Source organism: Pleurodeles waltl, chromosome 6 (assembly GCF_031143425.1).
Source record: "Pleurodeles waltl isolate 20211129_DDA chromosome 6, aPleWal1.hap1.20221129, whole genome shotgun sequence".
NCBI lineage: Eukaryota > Metazoa > Chordata > Amphibia > Caudata > Salamandridae > Pleurodeles > Pleurodeles waltl.
In genome coordinates, this window is record NC_090445.1 from 1,652,692,200 (window position 1) to 1,652,716,480 (window position 24,281).

The 24,281-nt window shown below is 40.9% G+C and overlaps 1 protein-coding gene across 2 annotated transcripts in view; it reads left to right on the forward strand.

Moving 5' to 3' along the window:
- COL5A1 (collagen type V alpha 1 chain) overlaps positions 1-24,281 on the forward strand; it is a 425,380-nt gene that overhangs the window by 364,260 nt on the left and 36,839 nt on the right. For both annotated transcript variants that reach the window (XM_069241581.1, XM_069241580.1), the window contains exons 40-51: positions 433-522; positions 607-660; positions 1,607-1,714; positions 8,256-8,363; positions 8,633-8,686; positions 12,129-12,182; positions 12,288-12,395; positions 14,327-14,380; positions 14,476-14,583; positions 15,284-15,337; positions 17,554-17,661; positions 23,596-23,649. In XM_069241581.1, the coding sequence (XP_069097682.1) occupies positions 433-522; positions 607-660; positions 1,607-1,714; positions 8,256-8,363; positions 8,633-8,686; positions 12,129-12,182; positions 12,288-12,395; positions 14,327-14,380; positions 14,476-14,583; positions 15,284-15,337; positions 17,554-17,661; positions 23,596-23,649 (954 nt within the window). The remainder of the gene's footprint in view (positions 1-432; positions 523-606; positions 661-1,606; positions 1,715-8,255; positions 8,364-8,632; positions 8,687-12,128; positions 12,183-12,287; positions 12,396-14,326; positions 14,381-14,475; positions 14,584-15,283; positions 15,338-17,553; positions 17,662-23,595; positions 23,650-24,281) is intronic.

Sequence of the window (24,281 nt, forward strand, 5' to 3'; positions counted from 1 at the left end):
GTCCAGGTGCTGGTGCTATTCTGTGGGTGATATCAGTAATTGGGCTGTGTGTTTGAGCCATTTGGGTTCTTGAATATTGCAAACATTGCAGTTATTTATAGGCCATTGATCCTTTGTGGAGAATGATTTTTATCTGAAACAGATTCTATAGTGAATGTATGTTTTCACCTGTTGTATATTAAAAAATAATAAACCTGGTAATATAGAGCAATTTAGGAAGTGGAGGAATAGGCAAACAAATGTTTACAAAGGTTTGATGCATAGATCTATAAGTGGTAGTTGAAGCGAAGCAATAAATATTTAGGCTATCTTGGCTGCTGTTGTATCTGTCATTGGGTTCTTGGTAATTTCACCTTTCTATACATATAGGAGTAAGGAAGCAGTTGAAAGTCTATGCTGCATATGTCTAACCACGTTTATTCTTCATTACAGGGAGATCCTGGCCCCGCCGGTCTACCTGGAAAGGATGGTCCTCCTGGCTTGAGAGGCTTTACTGGTGAAAGGGGTCTTCCTGGTCCAATTGTATGTAAAGGTTTTCCTTTTCTATCATTTGTATGAGCTGTTGTTTCTACTCTGCTAATTTAACTTTTTATTGCCTGATTCCAGGGCACAGCTGGATTGAAAGGAAATGAAGGACCACCCGGTCCACCTGGCCCAGCAGTAAGTGACCGTAATAGTATTAATACTTTCATTTTTAATTGCTTGACAGAGAGTATTTCCAGATTCCTTCTTACCATTCAAGAAAGCTGGTGAACTTGCTAAATGCAGACACCCAAACTCAAATCATGTGCATGCTCTAACCTTGCGTAAAGCATGCAATAATTGGTGTAATGTTCTTCACAGCTTCCTACAGATGTTTATTATGAGGTTTCGGCATGATAAACAATAAGCATGTGTTATAAGTAATGTAATTTTACCTGAAGAAAGCATAAAATGATGATCATTTTCATTCTTGAACCAATTACACCATTATCCATGTGTAGAAGAAGACACTTGGTACTTTTTCACCTTTGTCACAGCATCATCCCTTAATGCGGAATAGACCTTACAAAGTCTATTTTGAATCTATAACTTTAAAAAAAAGACACTTGCCAGAATACGTTCTCATTGAATACCAGCATGGCCCTCAATATGGAGTAGGCCTTAATGTGAACCTGGCTTACAGACACTCCTTATCAGATACAAGACACCACTAAGATTTCTCATCCTGAATCTGCTCTTCCTTTAGATATCCCTACCTATGGACCTTAACTCACTAAGAGAATGCCCCTGTCCATGACAACTATCTTACGCTCATACCTTGTCAACTCCTTACCCCTTGTTATAAACCAGATCTGATACAGATATTGTAAAAGACACCTTATACCCTTGTACAATGAGAATTACCTCACCTCACGCCATAAAAAAATACATACTTATTAGAGGTTCATGCTTCTTGAATGTTGTATGTTTTAACAGTGTTTAAATGTTGATATTAAAATGAAATGTGGAACTTGAAAAACACCATAACATTTTCCAATTTAGAGTCTATTCCACAGGGGTCCCTTTTAATTTAATTATGAAACAAGCAAGCCTTCTAAAGCACTGAACTTTTCTATTTCTGCAGGGCTCCCCTGGTGAACGAGGAGCAGCGGGACCAGCTGGCCCGATTGGTCAGCCCGGCCGACCAGGGCCACAAGGTCCTCCTGGACCTTCTGGTGAGAAGGGGGCTCCGGTAAGTTATAGGTAACATACTTCCTGTGCTTCTGAGCATTCAAGTGAGGATTGTCTGTTCAGCTTCCCACCGCATAAAGGGCCAGATGTAGCAAAGGTTTTTACCCATTCTGTGTCTATGGGAAAAAGTGTTCGTACATATGGCCCAAAGTGTTTACTAGAGGCAGTGCAATGTGGAAAGAACGTGTTAAAATAGATTGCCTTGGTATGTGATGTGTTATCAGCAAGTCTTGTGTAAAAAGTGCATTCCTCATAACAAACTTGCCTATTTGTCTGATACAAACGTGACATAGCGAGAGATTCTTCTGGAGCATGTGACCTACTATACAGCAGGGCCATTGCACTGATTGTACCAAAGCCCTCCACAGAGTATTACAATCAATTTCACATTCTAATTAACATTTTCTCTAGAAAGGTTTATAAGAAGTAAAATAGACAGGGGTGGGAGAGTTGACGCTCGTGGAGTGTGGTCAATGATAACATTGTACACCTTAAAGAGAGAATTAAGCGGATGCTAAAATTCACACAAGGTAACTGACAGAGTACCCCTACTCCGAACGATAGTGTTGCTGTGGGCAAAAGCATATTTTTGTGCTCAGAGTTTGCACGGACACTGCATTTTTGTGCTGCACAAATTCCGCCAGCTGGTACTTGCAGGCAGAACCAGGTTTTATTTGCCATTTCAACAGGGGGAACTCTGCTTAGGGATGTAAGAGTGCCTGGGATGAAACCACTATGTGCAGTAATGTATTTTTACTGGTTCAGTTTTACCAGCCACCCCAACAATCGTAATGAGAGTTTATACAGCAGTTTCTATCACACATCGTTTGCTCAGTGGAACAAGTGAGGCATTTGCTGTATTTTTATTGCAAGCAATATACTCTTATTAGCACTTATCTCATTCAATTCTGTTTGCTAAGTGATGGCTGCTCTAAGGCTCTCCCAGACTGACAATTTTAACACTGAATATGCATTGAATGAGCAGTTTGATACGACAAGCCCTGTGTGCAGCAGTGCGCTCAAGTGCATGATGCAACTCAGCTCAACCAAGATGAGCAAATTTGCTTTGGCATTACTTGCTTTCCATTTACAGTGCATATAAATATTTGATGCATTTTACTGTCTCCTAAGAAGTGCAGGCGGGGGGAGATGTCTCTTTAGGGTGAGAGTATTGACATGCTCTCTGCCCTGCTGCCTTACATACATTTATGGAAGTCATTGTAACAAAAGGCCAGCAACAAAGAGCTTGTATGAATAGCATGGATTTAATCACCTTCTGCTAGGAAGATAATTGATATAATAATATAAAAAAAAATGTGTATTTTCTGAAAAATATTTATTTGCAATACAGAGTCTAAAAACCTCTGAAAGATACCAGTTATGGCTAATCATGAAAATGCAGCATTCCCACCGGTCACTGTGCACGGCCTCATACATGCTACATGCGGTACCCATTTGACAAGCATCGTTGAGCCTATTCCCACCAAAACCCTTTCTACTTATTGTTTAACAGGAAATTAATATTGTGACATCTGTATAACCCATATCCCTCCATCTGACCAATAATGGTATAACCCTCAATTATGAAACATACATTCACTTGACTCTTCTGTGGGAACAATAAGAATGACCTCCTCCTAGAATAAAGATGAGTTTCTAGAAGGAACTCAAAGTTCTGTTGAAGGTATGTCCATATACTGCACTGAATGGCATATAAAGGCCTGTTTCCAAGAGAAGTATATTTTTTGCAAAAATAAAATATAATGCCCCTTAATAAGTACTGGAGTTTCCAATTGTGATATTATTCCTTCTATTATATATTTAGTTCTTTCTGAAAATTGCCCTTACTTGGGCTGTCATCCATTTTATGAAGTGTTCCAGCCCCTGGCTTGAGGAAAGTACATACGATGATTTCTGTGGATAAATTACAGCACCACAAGATAGCTGTTGTATTTTCTTAATGGCCAAAAGTAACAGAGAATGCACTTTTACTGTGGAAATACACCAGACTATTGCAATATTATTACAATTTCTTGTTTTAAAAGTTAGTTTTGCAAAAGGGAGGGCTTCATAAATATGAAGAGTACTTACAAAATGCGCAAATAAGAGACACATCAAGAGGTTTTTAGTGGCAAATATGCAGAAGGCACAACATGGATGTTAAAGCATGATATAATTTATAAATAAGTTTTTTTAAAACATCATAGCAATGTTTTATTGTATTGTATTAGCCCGTTAAATTAGGGAATGGAGGCTAGTCAATGTATGATGAATATATATGGAGCTCATTAATGGTGGCTCATAGGAGTGAATGATGCCAAGTTTCTTGAAATCACTTTCAGAAAGTGGAGCCAGTGGGGTTTGCAGAGGATGAATGGAATGTGTTCTGTACTACTGTATTTAAGCGAGAGGAGAGCAACGTCTCTTTAACTAGAGATAGGAAGGTACTAAGAATACAAATGATGGTTCAGTCTTGGTCCTTGGAATCAGAGGTGCCAAGCAGTGCCTGCCAGTGACACAATAGAAAATGATGGGGCACCCATACAACATAGTTTCAAGGCCTCCCCATGTAACGTCTCAACTATAAATATGGTGTCTTCAAAACATCTTTGTGTTCATGTTAGAGTGTTCCATCTCATAACAGTGCCTGAGTGCCTATAACTGTAATTATTGTGTGGCTCCTGGCTCCTGTTTTCAGTGTCTGGTTCCTTAGGATCGAACCACCGAGTTGGCCAGTTTGTGTGGGTGTCCCCGTGCACTGCAAGGTCAGTGAAGGTGTGTTGTATACCTCTGGCAGATACAGATGGCAAGTCATTGCAATATGATTGCATGTCAAATGTGCCTCTTAGAAGGAAGAGGTGTCTTTTGGCACTATCAAAGACATTAATCTGACACTTACACTCTTTTTCATATCTCCAGCAACTGATATCCACTTGTTAATATCCATCCACACTTTGAACATACGCACCTCGTTACCTCTCCCATGCAAAAGACTAGCTATAGACCTTTTATCCTTTAAGCCTGTGATGAATGGGATTCCCCAAGTAGGAAAATTAGGAATAATCTCACTTACAAAACTACATACCTTGATCTATGAAAATAGTTTCTCATCTACAAGAATATAGAAGAAAATATAATTTGAATTGTTCTTGGTTTATCTCCTCATTTAATGGAACCAAGCCATTTTGGTTTCAGTAGCTTATTTTTAGTTGTCATCCTGTAGTTTGGACCCAGTGATTGATAGATGTTCATAGCTGAGCACAATAAAAATAGGATTTTGAACATAATGTATACCCTTGTCTCAACCACCTATTCTCTGCTGCTGCATTTGAAATGTATTCTGGTCTTCACCTCTCGTTCCAAGTGCCATGATAGTGCTAATCAAACACAAACCATCTCTGTCATGTGCAGGTCCATGAAACATGCCATTCATTCTCATCATTCATCCTCTGAGGGTTGATCTGTTTCCTTGGCTGCCTCATATTAAAGACCATGGATTCAAGATTACTTCTAGTGTCAGAAAGAACCAAGCCTTGCTAGACTTATCCTCTTGAGATCGACTTTCTTTTGTGAAATGATCTTCATGGCCTGTTTTTTCACTCTGTATTGAGCCTTTAACATTAACAATGTAGGTCAATACATACACAGCTCCACATATAAAATGTATTGCTTCCTTTTGTCACCAATTCTTTCTTCGAAAGCACTGTCTACCTAATCCCAGTGCCCCACTGCACCACTCCACTGAAGCAGTTTACATGAAGCAGATCACTCAAAGGGGTGATGCATAGGTTGCACAAATCAGTGTGATCTCAAAACATTAAAGTTTTCAACTATACATGGTTGGTTCAGCTTTTCATCTACTGACACAGAAAATAGTCCAGAGAGAAGCAATATAAAAAAACAGTTCTTGATACCAGTGTCTCCATGACACAAGCTTTATGCCAGGGGTGAACTCACACAAAAGTACCACCAAAGCTATACATTTAGGTGTTCATGGCTTCTCTGTACTAGAGCATAGCTTTTGCCTATTGAATACTGCCACTAAAGTACCACCAAACACCCTTAGGCTGCACTTTTAGTGCCCTAGCACTTTTACTATTGAACTTGAGGACCTTGGAGTAAGGCGGATAGGGATCACTGTCCTAAATGTGGCAGATGTCCCATCGGGCATGTTACAAGTGCATTATAACCTTTGGCACGGCAGTTGAGATATCCATCAGGTTCTGACAGTGTATCCTATCTGTCAAACTCTAAATAAGGCCCGAGTTTGTTAATTTTATCACTATCTCAAAGGTTTGTTTAGTTCTCTGGTGCAGTGGCCTTTATGTTACGGACATTGGTAGGATGGCCAGTTCTTGGCAACATACATTTACTCTAATTTGTGCTTGAAACTGATAATAGCTTAATGAAGAGGCGCCCTTGAACCATGCCTTTTCATAAACCGGTAAAAAGGTGAAGTCATTTTGGTCCAGCATTTTCTCTATTACTCACAGAAATACCTTATTGTAGTATACATAAGCTTGTAGTAATTTGGCTCTATTTTGTTTTATAGCAGAAATGTGACATAACTACACAACTATTAAACAACAGTGCTGTTCCACTATAATAAGTTAATACAGTTCAGTTATGACATCAAAGAGCTTGCCTTCCTGGCAGGTCACTGAGTTGAGTTACAAGTTGTGTTTAGAGAGTGAAAGGAATACCTATGTTTCTTGCTCATTCTCTTAATCTATCTGACTATCTACTTAACTCATAAGGAGATAGTTATATTATTATGTTAATATGTTCCACTGCTGAAATTCATTGTAAGAAAGTAGAATCTGTATTTTACCATTTATGGCAAATTTGAAAGTGATATATTAAAATGCCTAAAATATATGGTACAGCCAACTATGGGGGTCATTCTAATCTTTGCCCGCCAAGCGGGAACCGCCAGAAGACCGTACCGTGGTCAAAAGACCGCGGCGGTCATTCTGAGTTTCCCGCTGGGCTGGCGGGCGACCGCCAGAAGGCCGCCCGCCCGCCCAGCGGGAAACCCCCTTCCACGAGGATGCCGGCTCCGAATGGAGCCGGCGGAGTGGAAAGGGTGCGACGGGTGCAGTTGCACCCGTCGCGATTTTCAGTGTCTGCTATGCAGACACTGAAAGTCTTTGTGGGGCCCTGTTAGGGGGCCCCTGCAGTGCCCATGCCATTGGCATGGGCACTGCAGGGGTCCCCAGGGGCCCCACGACACCCGTTCCCGCCAGCCAGGTTCTGGCGGCCAAAACCGCCAGAACCAGGCTGGCGGGAAGGGGGTCGGAATCCCCATGGCGGCGCTGCAGGCAGTGCCGCCATGGAGGATTCTTCAGGCCAGGGGAAAACCGGCGGGAAACCGCCGGTTTCACTTTTCTGACCACGGCTTTACCGCCGCGGTCAGAATTGGCCTGGATGCACCGCCAGCCTGTTGGCGGTGCATTCGCGGTCCCCGGCCCCCTATATGTCTTATATAGCATTTCTATATAAATTACAGATTTCACATTGATTGTATAGATCTGAAACCATAATATAGCTTTCATAACAAAGAATAAGGGACCGTAGGGTTTAAAATAGGGCTAGGGATGGGAAATGATGTGTCTGCGTTACAAGAAATTAAATACCCCACACTACATTTCAGCAGCACACCTATTGGGCCTAATTCACAAAGGTAAACTTAGACCAAAAGTCTCAATTTAGACGAAAAACCTAACTTTACTAGTAGTAAAGTTGAACTTTTGGTGTAAGTTTACCCTTTTAGTGTAAGTTTAGACCAAAAATGTAAACTTAGACCAACAGTCTAACTTCACTACTATTAAAGTTAGACTTTTGATCTAAGTTTACAATTTTGGTCTAAGTTTAGAACAAAAGTCCAAACTTGAAACAAAAGTCTAACTTTAATACTAGTAAAGTTAGACTTTTAGTCTAAGTTTACACTTTCAGTTTAAACTTAAACTTTTGGTCTAAGTTTACCTTTGTGAATTGGGCCCAGAAAGAGGAAAACGCCTCTCTGGATTGTTTGTGTGCAGAAATATGCCCCTTCCTGCACAAAAAAAATCTTTTTACAACACAAGCACCCTTGCACTATGGTGCAAGGGTGCCTGTGTTGGCGCTAGGCTGCCAAAATGGCACGAGTGCAAGGGAAAAGACACAAATGTGCTATATTGGATAAATGTGGTGCATTCCTGCCCTTTCCCTGTGACACAGGGCAGTGCAGCAAGGTGACTTACAGCATGCCCTCCGCTACAAAAGTCCTAAATATGCCCCCTCATATCTTGTCAATTATCTGCTAGGTCTTTCGTTTTATATTATCTTTGAGTCCTTATCATAGTTGAGATACAGATACATGTGCCAGGTGTCATCATTTGGTGTGTGGGTCTTAAGAGCAGAGACATCCAGGCCAGTATTCACCTTGTGCACTGTGAACTTGTCTTAAAAATATTTGGAATCCAAAGCAGACTAGTACCAAAGCTGTTTGAAATTATAGATTAAAGAATTTCTAACCAAATTTTCTTTTTCCTTTTTTTCAGGGAGAGAAAGGGCCACAGGGTCCTTCTGGTCGTGATGGCATCCAGGGCCCTGTGGGTCTCCCAGGACCAGCGGGACCCGTAGGCCCTCCAGGCGAAGATGGTGACAAAGTAAGGTCATCTTTAACCTGCAGAATCACATCTTATGCTTTAATGCTCTTGTTAAAATAAACAATATTTGCATTAGTTTTTTTGCACTGCCAAAAATATGGCAGTTCCTAGATTAAAAAAGTACAGTGTTGCTAGTGCCATATGGCTCTGCAGAAAAAATTACCTGGGTGGCATAGCTATTAACTTATCTTCATGAGTTTCTCAATTGTGCACTAAACATTACAATTTAGTTCATAATAGCTGAATGCTTTGTGTTTAATATCCACCAGGGTGAAATTGGAGAGCCAGGCCAGAAGGGAGGCAAAGGTGACAAAGGGGAACAGGTAAGCCTTTCCATTATACTTTTTAGATGCTTCTACAGGCAGATGCATAGAATCATATCTTCATGACGTCTCAATATGCTCTTGTTTTCTGCCTTTTGATCTTTTGCTGGTATGTGTAGAATAGGCAGTCTTAACTAGAACCAGTAGCCTAAGAGTAGCGATGTAAAGGCTGCCTGTTAGCATGAGTTCTTAAATAGGTTTATACCATGTGATCACCACTGTTTTGGATTTACACATTAATAACTTTCCCTCAGTTTGTGAGTTTTTCATAGAGTGAGCCCTGACATTTAGCTAATGCAACCTTCTAACACTGTAAGCAGAACACTGTTCCATCCGATCTGTCCAGTAGATAGAAACATTTGATGACCTCACACAACATATTTGTTCTATTTCAGTTTCCAATTTTCAGTGACTGCTGAACATTGGGTCCAGTATACAAATGCTTTTAAACTTACTTAAAGTAATAATATAGTAGTACTACATCAGAAGTCTTGGTGAATTGGCCACTGTTAGAAATTGGGTTTCTGTTTTCAGAGGTATGCACCCTGCCCAATCAGAAACCACAATCCTAGTCAGAGTAAGTCCCCAACACACCCTAAATTAACCTGTGCTCATCCCCTGGTAGCTTGGCGCAGAGCAGTCAGACTTAACTTAAGAAGCACTGTGTCAAGTATTTGTACAACACTTCAAACAGTAAAACAGTGAAAATACCACATAAAAAGATACCACACCTGATTAGAAAATATAACTTAATTTAATAAATAAAACAAGACCAAAACAACAAAAATCCAAAAAGTCGTGAAATTATTTTTTAAAGAATGAAAGTAAAATAGCGCTTAAAAGCAGTAAGCACTTAAATGAAATATCTGGTCGCACTGGACCGGGAGGAAGTCAGAAATTCAAGCTAACTGTGATGGAGTGTGAGCCAGATGCAGCCACCTGGGCTCACTGAACCAAAGTACTGCAATTCAGAATGCGTTGTTTTGATGAAGATGCAAGGTGCAGCCGAAGTGATGCATCGGTGTCAAGTCACGCAGTGGAGGAGATGCATCAACTTTCCCCACGCAACTGTGATGATGCGGTGTTTCCGAGTGCAATGTGCTGGTTCTAAATGCGATGTGCAGCTGCTGCTCCGTAAGTAGGCAGCTGGTAGATTTCAAAGGTGATGCGCCAGTTCCAAGAGCATTTTGCCGGTCCCACCCCATGCAACATTGAGAATGCTGTAGTTCCGACTCATGCTAAGTCAAAGATGCACCAGTTTCAGTGAGGATGCATGGGTTCTGGTTGAAGCAGCGCTTTAAACCCACTTACAAGGGCCCTGGACTGGATTGGCACCATTTGGCTGGCAAAGTCCAGGTACTGTAGCAGGGTGAGTTGAAGTCTTTTGTCTCCCTGAGATTTCGGGCAACAGGAGACCAGTCAGCTGGCCTTTGGAGCTACTCTAGGTTCTGGGTTGTAGAGATGTACGTTCAGTCCTTCTCACTTCTAGGTAGGAGCAGGGATGGCTCCTTGGTGATAGCAGAGGAACATTACCCCCTTGCGCAGACTCAGGCAGGCAGTGAGAAATAAAATGATGAAAAAACAATGTTATTATCATTGTATTTGTCGCTTCTTCCTGGCAGAGTATCCACAGGTTCAGAATTGTACTGAGTTGGTGGTGTCAGAGGTCCAGTAATTATACCCAGTTGTGCCTTTGAAGTCTGAGAGACCTCAAAGAAAGGTCTTTGAAGTACACAGAGGTCCTTTGTTCCTGTCCTAGCTGCAGACTCAATACAGGGGGTTATGCAGCTCTTTGTGTGGGGGCAGGACGCTGCCTACTCAGGTGAAAGCCCTAGGATGGCCAGTCAGGCTGTGGATGGCCCTTCAGTCACACCTAAGCTCTGTTTGTGGGTGGTTGACTAAAGGGAATGCACAAGACTGGCCTTCACGCCACCCCAGACGTATTTTGAAGACAGGCAGTAGGCACCAAATGGCTAAAGTAAAAAATTGCCAACTTCCTAAAAGTTGCAATTTCAGAACTCAAATTTAAAATCCGACTTTACCATAAGTTGTGATTTTAAATTGTGAGTCCAAAGACACCAAACTCGACAAAATTATCTCTTCCAGATTGTGAATTACATTTATAAGATGTAAGAAGATAATATCAATGTTATCCTATGGGAGAGATAGGCCTTGCTGGAGTGAATAAAACTTTGGGATTTCTATCAGGACATGTAAAACATAAAAGTACATGTCCTGCATTTCTAATGCATCGCACCCTGCCCTCTGGATTGTCCAGGGCCTACCTTAGGGTGACTTATATGTATAAAAAAAGAAGGTTTGGGCATGGCAAAATGGTAAATTTGCCAGGTCCACATGGCAGTGTTAACTGCACACACAGGCTCGGCAATGGCAGGCCTGAGACATGGTTAGAGGGCTACCTAAAGCACAATCAGTGCTGCATCCCCACAAGTATCATTTAATTTACAGGACCTAGGCACAGTGCACTTTACTAGGGACTTAGAAGTAAATTAAATATGCCAATTGGGGTTAAACCAATGTTATCATGATTTAGGGGAAAGAGCACAAACACCTTAGCACTGGTTAGCCATGATAAAGTGCACAGAGTCCTAATGGCAGCAAAAAAACTAGGTCAGAAAAGTGAAGGAGGTAGGCAAAATGTTTAGGGGTGATCCCCTGCAGAAAGGGCTACTTCCAACAGTCACACATGTAAAATGGGAATAAAACTGGAATATTCAAGAAATTTTTACGTACAGTTAGTACAAAAAGAAAGCATTGTGCCATTTTCACACTTTTACTAATAGTGCTGACTGTTACAAGGCCTGTACTCACCTGCATTTATAAGTATATGAAGAAGTACTCCTGAAATACTACTGCACCTACTCATAAATGCCACAATTAATCAGCACATTTGTGGCTCTTGCATCATATGTGTCAGTTTTTAACTTTCTTCTTATACCGCCCGCTTGATTTCTCAAATTGTACAATGTGATCCAGTGATTTGATCTGGTCTATGTGTTTGTTTTTCCCCTCCCCGCATATTACATTCCATATTTCCTCTGTGCTTCAATTGTGTCATTTTATGATCACAATATGTCCTTTTTAACTTTTCTTCCTTCCACTATATCCGAAATGGCAAGCAGGTCAGGTCAGCTGTGATACTCAGACCACTCCTCCTTTCCTTTTTTAGTGTGGATGTCCATTAATGTGAGCATGTAGTTTTTGCACACTCCTCTTTAAGGGTTCATCCCAATTAGTAACATCTTGCAGACAGCACCTTTAGCATCCCTCTGTAATAAGTTGAATATAGATAATGGTGTCTGAGATGTTGTGCCTGGAGATTATAATTCATGCTTAATAACGGTAAACATATATACAGTGCTGTAGCCAATCATGTTTCCAAGCTTATCAGAAGATTACTGATCTTGTGCCTTCTTTCCAGGGTCCTCCCGGTCCAACTGGCCCTCAAGGTCCTATTGGCCAGCCAGGTCCTTCAGTAAGTAATGTAGTTTTCTACCTTTTTAAATATCCATACTGACAAAACATTGATAAGTACTCATCTATGATAGAAAATTGAAACTTTAAAATTATTTTCCTCCAGGGAGCTGATGGAGAACCAGGACCTAGAGGACAGCAGGGTCTCTTTGGTCAAAAGGGTGATGAAGGTCCACGTGGTTTCCCTGGTCCTCCTGGCCCAGTTGGATTGCAGGTACGTAGTAAATGCATTACCTCACATTTGTGGACTTGCGGTCCAGAAATCCAAATGGCTAATGGCATTTCAAATAAAATGTTATATTTCATGAAAGCTTCCTCAAAATTAATTTTAGTTTAGTTTAGAAACTAATTTTTTATCCCACATTTTAATGATGAGACTCACATTTGAAGAAAGGACTTTTTTGGTCTTGAATGAAAATGAATGAAGCAGGTTTTGATGTTACAGTGCAAGCCAACTGTAGTCTGGCTTTTTCAATCCTGTTGTTGGAGCAGCTGGTTTTGGCCGAGTTAAAAAGACGTATTGATGCCCCTAATGCAGACTTCAGGGACTTTCATGATCATAGCCTGCCATGGTATGTGTGACAAAACTTCTTATGGCCAATGATGGTTGTACTTCAGGGTGGTTTTGGGGTGTTACAACCACCCAATAAACGTCTTTTCTGGTAAATAGTTGGGTACAACACCTTTAGTCAGATATGGGGAGATGTCTGTCAGATTTCACCACAAATGTTTACATTCACAGACAAAAATGTGTGCACACTCTCTCCCTTTCTCTGTTTTGAAGATCTTCAAAAATGTTGGTAAGTTTTCAAAATACTGTGTTTTCCCTTACTTAGTACCCCTACCAATCTGCATTTTTCACCCTTTCCACTGCCCCTTAAACCCCTCTCATGTGCCCTGCTACCGTATTATGTACTTTAACATTATATACCAGCATGATTGTTGGGAAAATATGAAATGAAGCTCACAACCACCAATCTTACCTCCCAACGCCCCTGGTTGTACCTCATCACTTACCATGTTAAACCTATCAGACACTCGTGTTTGCACATATCTGTGCAGTCACCTGTGTTGTTCAACGTGACCTGCACCTCACTGGCTATTATGTTGCTAAAACATAGTCTACTGTGCAATCAGTATTCTGATGACATCTTGCTCAATGTATTATCATCATCATCATCATTTTATAAAGTGCATGGCTAACCATTCAGGATTTCCAGTGCTATTGCAGTTTCTAAGTCCAGACAGCAGGCCTCTATGGCACATAACTAGAAAAGAAAGAGGTTTTCAATTTCTTTCTAAAGTATTTTTTTTTTCTTTTCTCAACTCCCTGGGTAGAGTTCGATCAACCTGTATCAATCTGTGGAGTCCTAGCGACTGAAGTGGGTTTTTTGAGCTGCTCACCAATGTGGCTGCCTTGATGTATACCAGAGAGCTGGAGTACAACCTGAAAAAGGCAATCATGCATTCAGAGTAGAGGAAGTCAAAGTAGAAGAAGGATTTTCAAATAGAAAAAAAACAATCAATGAGATCAATGAAAAATAAAAAAGAAGCCAGCAGAAAGGAAGGTGCAAAAAAGAGTCTGCTTAAACTATGTAACACACATCAATGAGCTGGCCCCATTATGAGAGTAAACCCTTAACATGATTTATTGAAGTTTCCCAAGTACTGTGCAGTTCATCAAGCTTCACTTGTATTGTCCTCCCAGATCTTCTTTCCCCCAAGAGGTTTTAAAAAAATAGTTTTTTTCTTGTGCACATAGAAGCTAGGTCTGGTATTGTAGTGCTGCCAATGTATAACCATTCTAAAAAAATCTGAAGAGTTAGTTCAGGGGAAGAACAAGATACTACAACAGTTGACAGCTATACAATACAACCAATGGTAAAGCTGACTGACCACAATATAGCATCTAAATATTAAAGTATTAATAATGTAATAAATGTCATTTTCAAATGTGTCCTATGACAGTTATTTCATGTGATATGCCTGAAATATGTCAATCATAAATAATGTTGACCAAAGTTACGAACTGTTGGGCCTCTTTGACACCAACTTTAGTTATGGCTTTTGAAAGGAAACATTGTATGCTGTAAACGGTGTTTGGTTGAATTAGTGCTAATGCTTTATTTATTTTCCCTGTAACAGGGTTTGCCTGGCCCACCTGGTGAAAAAGGTGAAACAGGTGACGTTGGTCAGATGGTGAGCATACTTAAGCATCTTGAAAAAGCTATCAAAGGCAATTTTCTGAGAAATAGTAAAACGTCATAATCTTTGATCTTATCATCCAATTTCAGGGTCCCCCTGGCCCTCCTGGTCCAAGAGGGCCATCTGGTTCACCAGGGGCTGATGGTCCACAAGGTCCTCCAGGTGGTGTCGGAAATCCAGGTTCTGTGGGAGAAAAGGTAAACCTGGTCAAGACAAAGCAATTTACTGATGTGTCATTTCCAATGTGGCCAGGTCATAGTTCAAAGTAACAATCATGTAAGGCCTGATTCCCAAAGAAAATGTACATGTTTGAGCAACTTTACCACTTTTTACTACTCACAATATCAATATTTTATCCTCAATGTTCTTGCACAACAATATTGCTAGTGTTGATATTCAGTAGTACAATCACTTAAGACAGACCAACACTATCTTTTGAGACTTAAGCAATGCTTAGGGTTTTCTCATTCCAGGGCAAACCCTGTATAAATCATGATATTTCACCAGGTTTAAGAAAATCCTAAATCTGTCTTAAAACTGGATTTCTCCTTCCTGACTCAGGCCGCAATTTTTAATGCTCAGACACTTTGGAAAAAAAGTGAATGCTTTAATCTTCACATTGTGCAGGATACATCCTCTTCCTACAATGTGCAGTATATATCCTTGAAAAATAACATATGCGGATTATCGGAATACCATTGTTACCTATATTTTTCTTCAAGATTTAAAAAAGAGAGGAGGACATCCTTTCCTAAGTGTGACTTTCAGAATAATAGGTCTGTTACATGCTGGTCTTTTTTGTTGTAAAATAGCCTGTCCATTCTCTGTGAGTTGTCAATGCTGATGATGCTACAGTTTAATACTTGTATAACCTATGCATTCTCCCGTATTTTATAGGGTGATCCTGGTGAATCTGGAGAGCCTGGCCTTCCAGGAGAAGGAGGACCACCAGTGAGTAAGACTGCTACAATATCCAGCCACACATTCACATTTCTTTTTGATCACAGCTGCTTTGTTTTATCCCCTTGAAGCCTGTGATAGGGATTTACTCTACTCATGTCTATGGCCCACCCTATATAATCTATCTGACCTGGAACATGTCATTTATGACTGACTTCCTTCTATCAATGTTACCCCTGTCACTTACAGTACATATTCTGTTATCCTCCTGCAGCACTTTGAGACGATTTGTCCCCTGGGAACAGGGATCAGAAAATGCACATCACAACCAGGGACTATGTTACAGAAAGTCCTCCGGCGGTGCAACAGGGATATGCGCCCACTTTGGGAGCCCCTGGGGCACTTTGGTACTACAGAAGGGGCCACAGATGCTTCTATAATAAAGACAGCCACTGGCGCACATGTAGCACCAGATGCCTTGCCTTTAGGAGGTGCACTGAAAGGTGGCGCACTTTCAATGAACTTCGTAAATGCTGCCCTCTGAGGAGGGAAAGGGGGTCCCAGTAAAACCTGTTTTAAGGTGTGCCCTGGCACAAACAGGAAATGTGCACTCTTAGGTAATACGGGCCTCTGCTTCTTTCCACACCTTCATCTGTTATAAGACTGTGCACTTCTCTGTACATACCATTCACATAAATCAGAATTGTAGCCCCTGACATTGCAGGGCTGGGTTACAGCATATTGAGCATGAGGATTAGAGTAAACTACTGCACCCAAAACCTAAACCAATAGAAAAGAATTTATGAGGTGTATGTCATGTATAACCCTTTAGGGATTATTCTCAGTCCCTCACAAAACAGGTGGGATAATAAAGTTCCCACATTTTGTGAAAATGCGGGTTATTGTATTTTTTCTGTTCTCTATTCTAGCACCATATCAATTAGACCACCTCAGAATGGTGGATAATGTGCTAATTGTGCTTTCTGTCTTCCATTCTGAGTTAAATCCTCACAGACAAATATGGAGGTGTACTGTATGTGCTGCAGAAATTGAAATTTCAAATTGAGTGCAAACTTGTGCCCAATTCTGGATTTGTACAAGGATTAGGAGGAAGCCATTTGAGCTTTAAATATGCATATCAAATACCCTTATCACTTGTCATGAATACCATTATCATTTGTCTTGATGGTTATTTTCTGATGCTGAACACATCTGCAAAGAGGAGCTCATTATTACTGTGCTATAAAGCTTAATACTATCCTCACTCTGATAGTCAAAGAATGAAAATTAAGCTGCTTTAGCCATCATGTCATTAAATCAAAGGATCATAAAGTGACGTAGCCGAACATAACTCCATTTTAACTATATTGCTGTAACTTATATAGCTTTTGAAAATACACATGTGCAATATATGCTTACACTTTCCATTATTGTACTCACTCTGGCTGTCTTGAGAGTCACTGTCCGCTGTGGCCTCTTGCACATGCAGCAAATAAGCAGCTCAGCCACACCAGGAAGGGTGCAAATATAAAAGAGTTTTTAGGCCTGGTTCACAAAGGTAAACTTAGACTTTTGGCCTAAATTTAGACTAAAAGTCTAAGTTTACGACTTTCAGTATTCACAAAGGTAAGTTACGAGTAGTATCATTACATCTGCTCCGACTGCGGAGATTCTGCCCGAGTGCAGATGTAAAGATACTACTCGTAACTTACCTTTGTGAATACTGAAAAGTCTAAGTTTACCTTTGTGAATCTGGCCCTCTGTGTTTCCATCAATCCGGACACTTCTTTGACGTACTAGTCCATATAGAGCACTAGGTTAACAGAACAATAGGCATTCTCTTTCTTTTTAGGGTTCAGTTCCACTCCACATCTGAAATGGTAATGGTTTGTTTGGTGCACCCACCACATTTCCTGAACCATTAATACTTTTAACTCCCAGGAGTTTCCAGGAAATTGTACTTTTTTCTTTGTGTTCAACAGAAAATATATCAACATCTAGCCTATATATGTTTACAGAACTTTACAACATTACCCAAAAAATATCTTGAGTTTTGTTTTCTACATATACATTTACAATAGGCCTGCATTTTAAATGTGACACAGGGTTCTTCGCTCTCCCTATAAGAGCTGTATGTGGATCCCACACACAAAGACTGATGGGCTATCCAGCCATGGGGATCTGTTCACTGCATCTTCCACAGATGTCTGCACCCATAGTACAGAAAATAAAGTATTTAAAAAGGATATATTCCTGTTTTTCCACAGGGTCCTAAAGGTGAAAGAGGTGAAAAGGGAGAGGCAGGTCCATCTGGCGCTGCTGGACCCCCTGGTCCAAAAGGTCCTCCTGGTGACGATGGCCCTAAAGGAAGCCCGGTAAGACATTAGCTTTTGTAGGCACTGGAAAAGCATTATTTCTAATTTGTGTGCATCTTGTTTTAGAAATCAGAAGAAGCAATGTGACTACTAGAGTACTATTTATCTAGTGATTCTCTAGGTCCAATACTGCAGTATTTCTAAGGTAGTATTTTATGCATTTTGTACACCATAGAGGTTAGTCGAAGACTAGTAGATCATGAACAATGCGATGTAGTCATTCCACACAAACAGCATTGGTTTAGTATGCAGTCAGGCAGTATTTAATAGGTAGCCTTTGTGTTTAGATATTTTGGGTAGATTTTGTAGTGCTGTGATAAAAGGTTTGGCTTTTGACCAGTGTAGTGCCTACATTTTATGGATATACAATGATGCTGGTAATTAGAGTCCCATCATGGGCTGTATGCTTCGTACTCAAAGGGTAAAAGGGTACACTCATGTTAAAGGACCTCTTTTAGACCCTTTTTTTAGTAGCGAACCAAGCCTTAAAATTAAAATCCCTCGCCCTGGCCTTCACCGACCATGCCCTTATTTCCTTAACGTCGAAAGGGCCGACGCCTCTAACCGGTACTAAAATTGCTATGATCCAAGGCTGGAGATGGTCTAAACTTAACAAAGACATTTGGCTTTCTATACTTGCCAATTCCAGACCAACATTAGGCAATTATACCAAGGATGCTAATATTATGGTTATTAGGTTGATCAATAACTCCCTGGATAGTGTGATCTCTATAGATAATCTAAAAAAGGATGTAAAAGAAAATCCGTGCCTTCGTTCAATGAATTCTCAATCTCTCTAAAAAGGGAATGTTGAAGAAATGGAGCGACAGTGGAGAAGGAACTATTATCCGAATCTGAAATTGGCCTACTGAGCTGCCACTCACCACTATTATCAAGAGATAAAAACGGCACACGCTGCCATTATAGAAATCTCTTAGGTAAGGCAGTCAATGTTCCTAAGGAGCTATTTCGGATAGTAAATTCTATTACTGATATTAAACATCGAAACTCATCCCCCAATCCCTCTGAGACGTAGTAATGAGCTAGCCACTTATTTTCAAAATAAGGAGGCAGACAGTTATATTGAATTACAAAAAAGTATAGTGGCCTCCTACACTGGCCCCAAAGTCTGCTCAATGATGGGAGGGACAGACTGTCTGCAGAACTTTCCTTTATTCACACAAGAATATCTCCTTGAGTTGTTCGGGAAGGTGAAATCGGGATCCCCACCAGACTCAGCTCCTCCTCACATTCTTTCACAATAAAATCAAGAAATTCTACCAATAATAAGAGAATTATTAAATATCTTAATTTCCACAAGTATGGTCCCACAGGAATGAAAACATGCAGTGGTCAAACCTTTGTTAAAAAAATTAAACTAGAGACCCCATCTGCCCAGTAAATTTCAGACCTATCTCTCTGCTGCCGACATTTGGAAAAATCTTAGAAATACAATTCAACCACCATCTCACTAAGTATTTAGAGGATAATATGCTTCTAGATGATTGTCAAAATGGACTTCAACTGAAGCACAGCACGGAGTCAACATTACTGGTAGTTACTGAGGAGGTTAAACAAATCTTGGATAGGGGAGGAGCCATTATTCTCCTCGACCTAAGGACAGCTATTGAGACTATTGACCCTCAGATACTGGGCCTCAGGCTGAAGGAGATTGGCATAGGAGTCATGGCTCTAGACTGGCTTATGTCATTTCTACCAGACAGATTATTTCAGGTCTGGGAACCTCCATACTACTTTGAGGTGGTCACTTTGAAGAGTGGGGTCCCGCCGGGTTCTGTACTTAGCCTCATTCTCTTTAACATTTATATTCGACTATTAGCCTCCATTGTTAATGAATTTGGACTCTCCATTGTTTCATATGCTGGCGATACTCATCTTATCGTCTCTCACCCCAGACGAAGGGTCCCAATCTCAGCTGGGCCCAGGCATGGAAAAGGTGGCTCATTGGATGGCAGGTTGTTCTTTGAAATTAAATGGGGACAAAACCGAACTGTTGGTTTAAGGAAACAATCTAACCCCAGTAACCTTGCTAGGATGGCCGAATTGTCTTGGAACACCAGCCACTCCGATCTCACCTATAAAAATTCTGGGAATGTGGTTGGATAGCTCTCTTGAGATGGATGCCCAAATCAACAAACTTACCAGGTCCTGTTTCTCTCTGCTGAACACTCTAAGGAAATATTGGATCTGTTACCTTTTTTATGCAGAAGAGTGGTAGTTCAGGCATTGATCTCTTCTCACTTGGATTCTGGCAATTCTCTATATCTGCATCCCCTAGAGCAGTCCAAAAAGGCTACAGGTGTTGCAGAATGCTGGGCTAGGACCATTTATAAAGTAGATAAATGGTACTCACTTAAGAAAGCATGGGCCTCCCTACATTGGCTTCCAAGGGAACGCAGAATCAAATTTAAAGTGCTCTGTATGACCCATAGGGCAATAAGTGGGAAAGGCCCCATATGATTAGAGCCCTGATGACAATATATAATCTAAGTAGAGCCTTAAGATCCTCCAACATGGGCCTATTATTAGTCCCTCATATTCAGAAGGCCAAATGAGGTGGAAGATCCTTCTCTTAACTTGCTCCCAAACTGTAGAAAATACTACCAACCACTTTGAGAACAGAGCCGGATGAAGTCAAATTCAGGACATGTCTCAAACCTGGCTCTAGTCCAACTAGCTAAAATAATTGCTGACTGTTAGATGCAATAAGATATAAAGTAAAGATTTGCATTCAAGAAGAATGGATGGAAAAACATAGTCCTAGAAGAAAACATTGCAGGACTCATTCTCATTAATCATTCAAAGGGAATAAACTCAAGTAGGCAAGGATGGATGGTACAGGGTGCAAGACCCGGCTGTTCAGGAGAGATGCACATCCATGTGCCCTTGACCTAATAGGCTTCTTCAGTATTCATAGGCATGTATAGTGCTCCACCAAATGTGGGACATGGGCATTACCCTGTCCCAGAATTCCAAAATCTGCCAACACCAAGATGGCATCCTTATAAAAGTGATGTCCACATCAGGCAGCACACCTTAAGGGTGGTAGTGACCTGAGGAGTGGACACATCTCCCTGAATACTACATTTCCCACCTGTCTGTTGGTTGCCAAATGAGGTGTGTGGCAGGAGGGGTCAGCAACTCTCCTTTGAGCATAGCCAGATCTGTATACCAACTGTGGAGGGCTTCTTTGACCCCCCGGCCTTGGAATGCTGATTCACAGGTCATCCTGTTGGGGAAGTGTGGAAGCACCTCTCTCAGCAGAGCAGGCTTTGTCTTTGACCGCCTGAGAGAAAAGGCTCCCACCTTGGGTGGTCAGATTCATGGCTGATGGTGGCCGGTTGGCTAAAATTATTAGTCAATCCCCACATGGGTAGTTGGTAGCTTTTCTAGGAGCAGATCTAAGGTGCCCTTTGGTTCCATGTATCAATAAATTCATCACTGGAATCAGTGAGGGTTTATTAATATGATATGTTTGATACCAAACCATGCCATCATGCAGCCTGCAAATTCGTAGTAATCAGTATCCAGCACATGCACATAGAATGGCTTCCCTGTTCACTCACTACATCTAAGAATCGACAAAGACATAGCAGGGGCTTATCTGCTCGTGCAGATATGTCCTTGCATGTAATATAACGCACCCTACCTTAGGGCTGTAAGGCCTGCATTAGGGGTGACTTACATATATTGTATGCAGGGTTAGGGGACGTGCCATGTTCTATTTTTACTTTTAGCTGCACCAATACACGCAGCTTGCAATAGCAGTCTGCATATGCTAGGTGAGGGGTCCGTGAGGGTGGCACAATACATGCTGCAGCCCTTGGGGACCCTCATTGGTACCCATGCCCTAGGTACCCAGGGGTATTATCTACTAAGCACTTACAAGGGGGCAAAGGTATTGCCAACTGGGTAACAATTGCACCGCTTTAGGGAAAGAAATCTGGCACTCAGGACCTGGTTAGCAGGAACCCAGTGCACTTTCAGTCAAAATTGCATCGAATACCTGGTAAAAAGTGGGGGTGACCACATAAAAAATAGGCACTTTCCTACACAATATATTTCTAAAATTTGGGAGATGTTAGAAAATCCTGACATGGATCACAAAACATTACTTCCTTGCCCCAATATCCTGATCAGAGAAACACCACATCAGCCATCTAAAGTACTTTCAGAAAAGGTTTACTGTCTACATGCATTGTCTTTCCAAAGACCCAAGTAATTAATAGTAATTGACAAAGGTTGCAAGTAATTCTTCTTAAGGGGCGGGCAGATTGAATGGTGTAAAGGTTCAGATAGTAAAAACAAAACATTGATCCTACCTCTTCGCTTGCAGCCTTTTTGGTAGCATTATGTTTTTTCATTGGTCCAAGGCTGAAGAGATTCTCCTTTTGATATTTTAAATCAGTGGCGGCTGCTGCCAATCAAAGGTGGTGGGATTGGGGTTAAAAGTATTTTTTTTTAAATGTACCTACCTGCTGCTCCTGCTGCCAATTGCTTCCATGATGCTCCTCTCTTCCCAGCACCGTGGTACAAAGCACAGGCTCCCAATCCAGGTGCTGCTCTCATGCTATTGTAAGCATGAGAGCAGCACCAGGATTGGCTTGAACAGGCTAGTTTGAGACTCACTAGGGCACAGGGAGCCTATGCCATTTCTCCAACAAGCTGCGTTCGAAAAAGTAAGTGCCCACCACTCCTCCTCCCTGCCATGGCCCCGGCCCGCCCTAGACTCTCATGGCTCAGTCAGACACTGAGAGTGAGAAACAATTATTTGTCACTGCCTAATTGAACAGGTGGGTGAGGCTCGTCCGCTATTACGGAGGAGCCACCCCTGTGTTAAATACTTAGTCAGATCAGCCAAATGCTCTCACATTTTACTTTTCTGTTTGAACAAAGTAACCCTCACTGTTTTGCCTTGTATTACAAAAAAAATGTTGATTTAATTTAATTCCTTTGGTTGCTCTTATTTGAGACTTTTTGAGTTTTGTTCTTTTCCATACACAGTATGACCTGGAAAGCATCTTGTACAGTGGAAAATACTGTCTTCAGGGATACCTACTTTGCCTTTTGTATTGTATATTTATACACATTTTTTGTAAAACCACAATATGTAAGGTGCACTAAAGACTACTTTTTGAACACAAGGAAGAGAAAATTAAAAAATCTTGACGCTCAACATTTCAATATTTTGAAGTGGATACAGATTTATACCTTATAGTTTAGCATGTTTGTGATAGTTTAATAGTGTTAGCATGTTATGCTGTACTACTATCATTCTGGCACATTAAAGGATAATGTTGCAAAATCCTTCTGCATGGACTTTGGTTCCCTGTGGTATAAATCAATATGCCAAAATTACATTTCCCATGATTACCTACCCTGTACTACAATAGGAGACCTGTCCCATTTCACAGATACATATGGTGAAACAGTTTTAAGAGTAATCATTATTAATTGGCTAATTATTTAATTACTGTTTCTTTGTAGCAGTGTTTTTTCCTAATAGTTCAGTGTCATTTTAGGGCTTCTCTGTTAAATATACTGCTGAAAGGTACTTAGCTTTGTTGTATATGGTACCATTAGATTTCCTATTGACAAGAGAATCAGTAGAGGAGAAGAAAAGATTAGTTGTCTTGTCTTTATTCAACATAACATGTAGTTACTAATGAGAGCCACATCCATACTGTCTTCTTCATAAAGATTAGCTTTGGCAACTCCTTTTCTGATGTGTTCCACACTTGCAGTGCATTCTCTTTTTGAGATGGAAAGTATATATTAATTTTCTATTGTATTCGTGAATAACAATGTTGTTGGTGACAATGTAGCCTTTACAACAAGGTTAACGATTCGATAACATTGCTGACAGTGGATGTTGATGTCTTCTCATCACACATATGCTATCCTTTTTTTTAGGGTCCAGTTGGCTTCCCTGGAGATCCCGGCCCTCCTGGAGAATCAGGCCCAGCAGTAAGTATTGTTTTTCCATATTAACATGTTATTTGGAGTGTGTTTCTACAGAACAACAACCTGTTAGAAAATCTTTCTACAGCAAGTTTAGTGAGAGAGCAACCATGAATTACCACATAAGACATTGTCAGAGACTTATCTCAAAAGTCAGAGGTTAGGTATTCCAGTACGAAGGAGCCTCTATACAAATAATGTTTATTTGTCGGGAGGTCTTACAGGAAAATGGAAGTAACAGGCGTGGCACAATTGATGTAAAAAGTGAAGAAGTATGAGTCACTTTAGTAATAGTGGATTTAACATTTAAGCGGCATCAATTACACAGTCCAGGTTTGAAAGAGGTGGATTTAATGAGCAGCATTTGCCAAAAAGACATGCCTGTGGCATGGAAACACATAAATAGCTCTCCCTACAAGTCAGAATCCTTCCTTTAATTGGATTTATAGTTTTTAATTGAATCCTCAGTTAAGTGGAGATAGCTGCAAAGCTACTTGACTTAGGGCCTCATTACAAGTGTGGCACTCCGAGGACGCCACATTCGCGTTGACAGTCAGACCGTTGCACTCCGGACGGTCCAACCACCCAATTATGACCCTGGCAGACGGACCTACCAGGGGACTGCTGTACCTCCGGGA